Here is a 9,430-nt window from a genome sequence, read left to right on the forward strand (position 1 = left end):
GAGAACAGTGGAAGAAGAATGGGGAGATTTTAAGAGGGCTCTAGTTGAGGCAACTGAGACTGTGTGCGGAAGAACTAACACAAAGAGGAGAAGTAAGGAAACCCCATGGTGGAACAACATATGTAAAGAGGCAGTACTTCGAAAGAACAAAGCCTTCAGAGAATGGTTCCAGACCCGAACAGAGGAAGCTAGGGTAAAATATAAGGAAAGCAAGAAAGCGGCACAGACCATAGTAAGGGCGGAGAAGAAGAAGTGGATGGAAAAATGGACAAGAATGTTAGAAGAGGACAGTGAAGGGAACAAAAAAGTACTTTACACCATGGTAAGAAATAAGAGGAACGACAGAAGCGAGTGCCTGAGGATCATGGATAATAATGGAAGAGTTGTGGAGGAAATACATGAGCTCAAAAAGATTTGGAAGGAGTACTTTGAAGATCTGTTGAATGCCGCCAAGCGGGTAACTAACAGCGTTGGAGAGCCTAAGGCAGCAGACGATTACAATAGCGGGGAAATTGATGATCTAACTTGGAATGAAGTGGAAGAAGCCATAAAGAGGATGAAAGGGGGCAAGGCACCAGGTTGGGACAAAGTAACAGTGGATATGATACGAGCAGCAGGAGAAGTAGGAACCCAGTGGCTATACAGAGTGCTGAGGGTGGTGTGGAAGGAGAACAGAATTCCTGAGGATTGGAAGAAAGGAATTATAGTCCCGATCTTCAAGAAAGGGGATAAAAGGAGATGTGAGAACTACAGAGGAATCGCCCTGCTATGTCACTGTGGAAAAATCTATGAAAAGATCCTGGAGAAGAGAATAAGAAGCAGTATTGAAAGTAGACTGCAAGAGGAGCAGTATGGTTTCAGACCGGGAAGATCAACACCGGACCTCATATTTGCGGTAAGGCAACTGCAGGAAAGGCACTATGAGTACGGGAAGGACTTAATCATGGGCTTTTTAGATATTGAGAAGGCGTATGACAGTATCTGTAAGGACAAGCTCTGGGATGTGCTGAACGCAAAAGGGATAGATGAAGAGATAACACGAAAAGTCAGAAAAATGTATGAGGGAAGTGAGAGTTGTGTGAAAGTGGGGAGGGAACGTACTGCATGGTTCAAGCTGGAAAATGGGCTGCGACAGGGAAGTGCACTTTCGCCTTTATTGTTTATTATTGTTATGGATGAAATCCTAAAGCAAGTATCAGATGCAATTGGAGATCATAAAATGAAAGCAGTGCTTTTTGCCGATGACCTGATGTTATGGGGAAATTGCGAGAAGGAGGTGCAAGAGCAGTTAGATGCATGGGAGGCAACGGCAGCACAATATGGAATGCATTTCTCTGCAAAGAAAAGTGAAATAATTGTCACAACAAGGAAGAAGAATAGGCCAAATGTGGATATAACTTGTGGAGGGGAAAAACTACAAGTGGTAGAGAACTTCAAGTACCTGGGAAGCATGATTGACAGTAAGGGGGGAAACGCAATGGAAATAAATGAAAGGTGCAGAAAAGCAGGGCAGTTCTACAAATGCATTAGGGGGCTTATTTGGAGCAAGGAGGTGCCACAGAAATCCAAGGGAATTATATACCGAACCTACTTTGTCCCCATATTGGCATACGGAAGTGAGACATGGGTAATGCACAAAAGTGACAAAAGTAGAATACAGGCTAGTGAAATGAAGTTCCAGAGGAGCAGGTTGAGTGTAACAAGACGAGACAGATTGCAAAATGTGTATGTGAGGGAAAGACTAAAGGAGGAACCAGTACAGGACAGGATAATCAAGACTGCAGTGGTATGGACACATGAAGAGAATGGATGAGGGAAGAATTCCAAAGAGGATGTTTGATCTGCAACTGGAGGGGAAGAGGCCCAGAGGAAGACCAAGAGATAGATGGGTGAAGGGAGTGAAGGAATGTGTGACGAGAAGAGGAGAGAACTGGACGAAGGTGGAAGAGGGGGAATGGTGGAAAGACAGAACACGATGGAGAGGCTTGTGTTCCCGACAGACCCAGCCAGTGGCTGGAAACTGTCCAAGATGATGATGATGAATTGTGGGGAGAGATCTAATAACGTTTCTTTGCGTTTTCATTACAACTGTCATGTAAATAATGTAAACAATTCATAATACCACTATAACAATGTAAACCATATTTTTGTAGAATACTACTTGTGGATTGTACTTTATCATAATTTGTGTTTCATATATGTGTGTTACCTTCCTCATTTTGGTAGTGTACTGTTTTTTTGTGCTTGATGCCTTCAGTGTGCCATCTTGATATTTACAGAAACATACTGGAGCATTTAAATATATTTTTTTCGAAAAAATTGAAGATGGGGTGTTTTGAGATATTCAAGGTCAATGACCGTTAGTATGAAAATTTCAGAAAATTGCCATGTATCATATCAATGTAAAGGTCTTTTCGTTAGTTTTCCAATGGTATCATTTTCATTGCTGTAAGTGAACTAGAACCAGAATTACAGTCATTTATGTTATGATGGATGCATGTAATTTTAGCACTAATTTGAAACTTTACAGACTTATAACTTTCTTCTCAGTTGTAACATAAACCTGCAAATTGGTATTTTTCCATCTCTTATCTGGATCATTGAATGCACCAAATTTGAAAGAAATCTAAGATGGTTAGGCTGAAAATGTTACCTTACTGCGTGGAATGATCCACATTTGAAATCATTAAAACTGAACAAAGCTCCAAGCCCCGATGGAAACCCTGTCAGATTCTATATTGAATTTGTGGCTGATTGAGCCCCACTTATAACTATAATCTATCATAGATCCTTTGAAGAAAATAAATAAATGTGCACACTTCTTGGAGAAAACACGTCACACCCTTCTAAAAGAAGGGTAGTAGAAGTGATACACAAGACTACCATCCAATATCATTGACATCAATTTGTTGTAGACTCTTAGAACATATTCTGAGCTCACACATAATGATGTATCTTGAACAGAGTGACCTACTCAATGTCACCCAACGTGGATTTCGAAAACATCAATCACATGAAAACCAACTTGCACTTTTCTCACGACATAGTGAAAGCTTAGGGTCAAGACAACGTGGTAGATGCAGTATTTCTTGATTTCAGAAAAGCATTTGACTCAGTACAGCACCTGTGATTGTGTGTGTGTTAATTTTTTAGCCTAAAGAGGGTGAAAAAGCATTTCATAAACTCAGAAAGTCGAGTTTTCAGTCATATTCTCTAGAAAACGGATAATCTATGTCTATCAGTCATGAGTTTTCAAGAGTTTCTACGGGAATGTGATACCACATAATAACAACCGGAAGACTTTTATTAAGGTTCTTCGATTTTGCTTGCCAATCTCAAACTACAGGCCCCAGGTCATACTTTTCATTACTTACAGCGTGCGATTCAGCGGTAAAAACATGAATACACGTGAAAAACACAACTGCTGTCTTCAACATTTCCATTCTTGTTTCTTCTTACTGAAAAACACATTAGACTCATGCAAACATATTAGACTGTGCTGTAAACAGTGTAAACACACAGGCGTCTAAAGCTAGCGAAATGAGGGCTGCTCAACTACCGGACCTACCGATAGATGGCTCTACCAGCTGATTACTATCGTCTGTATTGCCCGCCATATTTGAATTTGCCAAGAAGTTTCTCTCGGTCTGAACGGTGTATAAGGAACGAAGGATTATCGAAATGGTGATTTCTTGTTCCGCTTTCAATTGTACGAAGCGATGGAGTAAGGAAAGTGACTTACCATTTCACAGGTGATAAGACTGCCGATACAATACGACAACAATACAGACTTAGTGCGTTTGCTAATTCGATGTTTTTGAACAGGTTTCCTCTAAAGCACCCAGAGCTGCTAAAGAAGTGGATTACTTCCGTGAAGCGGAAAGATTTTAAACCTACGTCTTGCAGTTTTCTTTGCGGAAACCTTTTCCCACAAGATGATTACGTAGTGAGCCCTGGAACGTGGAAGAAACGTCTCAGATCCGAAGCAGTGCCATCAATTTTTGACTTTCCGACACATTTGATGCCACCAAATAAGCAGCCACGACGACATGTTAGGATTTTGAGTGAGAACGATGCTTCTCCATTTGAGGTAGCTAATTAATTTCATTGCTATGTGTGTGGTTTTGACTTTTGTGAATTTATTTCGTACGGACACAAATGGGCTACATAGGGCTAAGCAATGTTGTAATACAGTTCCATATTTTTGTTTTTAGCGTTCTGTCCTGGAATCCGTGCTTGATTTGCCCTCTGCAGAAGCTACTGAGTGCGTGGAGAATGTTGTCAATGAGAATTCTTCCGTGGAAAGCATGTCCCATTTATCCAATGCAGAAGCTACGAATTGTGTCGAAATCGTTAGTATAAGGATGTTTTCACACCCCCAAAGTTTTCTTATAATATTTTTTCATCAAGCCTTGAGTTATTTCAATCATATAGGCCTATAACGAAATTATTTCTTTATTTCAGAGGTTGGTTCTCAAGTAATTGATTGTGGTATACAGCCGAAAGTAGAAATGGAAGACAAGCGACCGAAACTTGCAATTTTTTCTCAGACATTGTGCACGAATTAAAACGTAAACTGAAGTGTGTCCGTGAAAAACTTCGAAGAAGAGAGAAGAAAGTGTTTTCAATGCATGACATCATAAGTTCATTGAAGGAGAAGGGGCATCTTCCTGAATAGTTACATAGCTTCCTCAATCATCAGAAAGGGACACAAGTGGAATTAGTGTGCAATTTAGTGGGCAACTCTCTCTCGTCAAAGGGTAATAGATACACAACAAATGTGAAAATGTTTGCGATGACTGTGTACTTTTATTCACCAGCAGCATATGAATACCTGCAAAAATTAATGCCTCTGTCCCATTTCCAAAAGGGGGGCAAGTGTCGACTGTGAAACTGGCTTCTTAAAAGATGTTTTTAAGTATGTTGATTCGAACCCAATTGTAAGGGACGAGTTCAGCGATTCATGTCTAATTGTAGACAGTGTGGTACTTAGGAAGCAAGTAGTTTGGGACCACGGAACTAAGCAATACACAGGTTTTTTAGAGTTTGGTGGAGAAGTGCCTCAGTCATAAGAAGTAATAGAGGCACCTGAGGCTCTGGTTTTCATGCTTGTCGCTATTAAAGGCAAATTTATATGCCCGATTGCATATTTCTTTATCAACGATGTACAGGCAAATAATCAGGCCACACTGATAAAATCCGCTTTAGAGAGGCTGCATAGTTCTGGCATTAGGGTTTGGTGTGTTACATGTGATGGCTGGAAGGTAAATATAAGCACTTTACGTACACTTGGCTGTACTTTAAATTTTTCCAAGGGTGATTTTAAGATCTACAATGTTTATTGTATCTTGGTCATGTCATATGATTAAGTTTGCCAGAATGCTCTAGCAGAAGTATCTGCTATTGAGTCTCCAACTGGCATTATTAGATGGCATTTCGTTGAGCAATTGAACAAGGTACAACATCTCCAACTGGCATTATTAGATGGCATTTCGTTGAGCAATTGAACAAGGTACAACAAGAAGAAGGTATGACATTTGCCAACAAACTATCAGGACAACATATAAGTTATGTAAATAGAAAAATGAATGTTTCATTAGCTCCACAGACTGAGTTCTAGTGTGGCAGATAGTATAGAGTGTTTGAGGGGGGTTGGTGATCCAAATATTAAAGGAAGTTAAGCAACAGTAGAATTTTTGTATAATATTGATAGGATTTTTTATATTAGTAGTAGTAGAGGTGTTTGGGGGCGCACGACAGCAAGGTCTTCAGCGCCCGTGCAGCATCATAGTGAGACGGGTGTCAAGAAAAAAGAAAACCTCAGAACATTGACATAAAATAGAACATAGAACACGGGGAACAATCATTGAAAAAATGTGCTCACCCACACTGAAACGTGGGATGAAGCAGGGCGTCAGCAGGAAAACATGGACGACACAGGAAGAAAATGGTAGAGGGAGCTAAAACAATGGAGCAGATGGAAGTGGCTGGCTGACCACAAGGAAAAAAAGGGAGGAGTCAGCCACTCTGCAACACACTAAAACCTCCAGCCTAAAAGTTTAGGCCAGAGTCCAGACACATCACAAAACTTAAAAACCCTAGACACACACGCCTCATCGTTAGCTAAAACACAAGGTAGATCCCCATCAATTTGTGCTTCTGCCCGTGCATCACGGTACAAAATGCAGTCCGTTAAAATGTGCCGGACAGAGATGTGCACACCACAAGCGTCACAAAACGGAGGATCCTCCCGCCGTAATAAATAGCTATGCGTCAGAGGACAGTGCCCGATCCGCAGATGCGTGAGGACCACCTCTTCCCGCCTGAGCAACCGGCAGGAGGAACGCCATGGCCGAGTGGTGGACTTTACCGACCGCAGTTTATTGGCCGTCACCGCCAGCCGTTCGTCCTCCCACAACTCCATGCACTTCCTGTGGAGTGCAGCGATGACTGACTGCAAGGGGATAGGACACTGGACCACATCCTGCTCTCTGCAGGCCTCCTTGGCAGCCCGATCAGCCTGTGATTTTTGATATTCTGAACTCCAGAAATCCATTAGGTAAAGGGTATAAGAGCCCCCTGAGACTTGACAACAAATCTTATTGGGTTGGTATTTAAAAAAAAAAAATGGTTCAAATGGCTCTGAGCACTATGGAACTTAACATCTATGGTCATCAGTCCCCTAGAACTTAGAACTACTTAAACTTAACCAACGTAAGGACATCACACAACACCCAGTCAACACGTTGGTATTTTCAGACGCACTGAAAATTATAACAAAAGCTTAAAAATCATTGGTGTTCCATTGCTGCTCCATGCAAGAAATATTTTTGCTTTTGGGATAATTTTCAATGTGCAATCAGTAAGGCACATAGCTCTGACAAGTATGCTTCGTGTTGAATCTCCTTTGAAGTATTTGCTAACATATAAACTGTCACAAGACCACATAGAGCTTTTTTTCCCCTGCATTCGGTCCAGATGTGGTTGGAACAACAATCCAAATGCATACCAGCTCAAATGTGCCATGAGAAAGTTGCTCTTGGGTAACAGTGTCACTGCAATAAATGGGAATTGCTCAAATTTTAATGTGTGTTGTTTGCCACCTGTTTATGATTTTCATGCAAGAAAGCATGTAGTAGAAAGTGATGAAAGTGCTGCAGAAAATGAAGTAGAGGAGTGGTGTGCACTTCTTGATGGTAATTAAGTTCTCATTTCACAAGTAAAACATACTCTATTATATTGCAGGGTATGTGTCATTGCGCCTTTCAAGGCAGATCACATGCAAAGACTGTCTTCACATACAGAAGCCACCACTAGTTAAATCTGCATTAGAATGTGATTCTCTCTATGCTTTTCCCAATATGGCCAATAAAAATGCATTTGTAAATTTTGTTAAATGGGGAAAGCTGGTTAAAACAAGTGACTGCGTGTACTCTGTTGTAGAATACTCAGAAACTGTTTCAGATGTTTGTGACTGCAGGGGATATGTGACAGAAACATATACAGGCCAAGATTTTGCATTGTGTTAAAAATAAATTTGTAGATTACCCATTTCCTGCTCTTGGTCATGATTACCGTTATGAAATTAGGATTGAGGACTTACATCAGACTCAACTTGTTTGTAAGATTGCATCCCTATATTCCTGCATACGCTTAAAAACAAGTGGAAAAAAAGCCTGCTGAGAAAATTTTAAACAACAAATCAAGTATAAGGCAGAAGTTAAATAAACTCTTATTGTTTAGTCATGTATAGTGCTCAAATTGGAAAAATTATGTAATGGGTCATTCCATGCAGATGGGTGTGACATTTTGACAGATTTTTTAAAACTATTTTGTCCATAGATTTGTTGTTGTGTAATGATGAACTTCAAAAGATGAATCACATTGAAGTAAAATTAAGTCTTTACATCCTGTGTAGATATTGTAACAAAATTATAATTGTTTATTGTACAAGCTTATTTTAAGATGTTTGGTGTTACAAAATATGCACTTGCATTAAAAACGGGTGATTTTTGTGAAATTAATGAAAAAAAATGTGCTGAGACTTATTTGACAGATGGCTTTCAGTGTGAGAAAATTTGTCCCTCAATAACTATGTTAACTTGAATTTTTCACTTTAAGAAAACAGTTTAATCACAGGATGGGTGTGTTCTAATGAAGTCTGCAGCGGCCCTATGTTTCAAACAGTAATGTTTGTGGATACTCTGCAACATAAGAGCAATAAAATTGTTACTCTGTTAATTCTTGTTTTAATACTTCCTATAATGAACACAATGTTCCAGTTGATCATAAGCATTCTTATTACTTTATAACCATTCTAGAATAAGGGGGCCTGAGTCAGGCAAAACCTAATTTTCTGAATTTTGTCCTTATTTTGTTAGGATGTCTTTCTATTATATTTTCCTGTGTAAGGGGGGGGGGGGGGGAAGAGAATGCAAATAATCATATAGAATTATCTTTCTAGCACTACAAAGTACAGAATACAGTGATTACAGGTACACGTGGAAATCTAGGAAATTTCAGTATTCATGTTACATGCCTAATTTTCATCAACATTTACCTTAATTATACGGTTACACTTTTTGCTGATTTGAACTGTGTACTACATGTTAAAAAGATTTTGTTTGGTCATAATAATAAAAGCATTTCATTTTGTTAGTTCTTATGTCCCATACGGAACTGAAATTATCGAGTTATGATGACAAAGGAAGGAAATAACATTAAGGAATCTTACTTCACAGAAATTATGTAACAATGGTTACACTTTTTGCTAGTTAACTTTAACATAAACCATTTAGTTTTCCATTAAGAGTGAAAGCAGTTGCACGAGTCACGTAAAGAACAAAGTTTCCCATAGGGAACTAAAGTATTTTACGTTTGAGTTATTGCAGACCCAAAGTATTGTGATCTTCATATTTCTATTTAAAAAAGTTTGTAACTCAAATTCACAGACATTTTGGAATCTGTACATACATGTGTGTAGCAAGGTACTTTTCATGTGCCATGTGGAACCTTTAATTTTCTGGCTTAAATATAATTTGTTTCATGAATTACCTTTAATACCAGCACTGTCTGAATGCATTATTTACCATTTAGAAGAAGAAATATTAGTGTACAGAATAACAAACCTCATGAAAAATGTGAGAGATTGTTCTGTACAGAACTTGGAATGGCTCTTTATCAATAGCAGGTAAAAAAGAAGGCTTCTATTACATGTTCAAAGAAACCAGTCAGTACCTCTTAATTCGCCATAGAGGTGATACAGTAATAAAACAATTTACTTTTTTCAGAATTTCTGCTAAGTATTAAAAGTGCGAAGACGTATTCAATTAGTATTTGCTTTACCAATAACCTGTAGTACAAGCACACGTATAAGCAGATAATTATGGGAGTCAAGAGTTATGTTAAAATTAAAGATACTGACTGTTAT

General features: G+C 39.0%; 1 protein-coding gene across 1 annotated transcript in view; it reads right to left on the reverse strand.

The window, feature by feature from the left end:
- Positions 1–3,532, reverse strand: part of LOC126481041 (putative GPI-anchor transamidase) — a 60,640-nt gene extending 57,108 nt beyond the window's left edge. The window contains exon 1 of the mRNA XM_050104522.1: positions 3,375–3,532. Within this exon, the coding sequence (XP_049960479.1) occupies positions 3,375–3,443 (69 nt within the window). The 5' untranslated portion in view covers positions 3,444–3,532. The remainder of the gene's footprint in view (positions 1–3,374) is intronic.
- Between the last annotated feature and the right edge of the window lie 5,898 nt (positions 3,533–9,430).

The sequence above is a fragment of the Schistocerca serialis genome, chromosome 5, assembly GCF_023864345.2.
Source record: "Schistocerca serialis cubense isolate TAMUIC-IGC-003099 chromosome 5, iqSchSeri2.2, whole genome shotgun sequence".
Lineage (NCBI taxonomy): Eukaryota > Metazoa > Arthropoda > Insecta > Orthoptera > Acrididae > Schistocerca > Schistocerca serialis.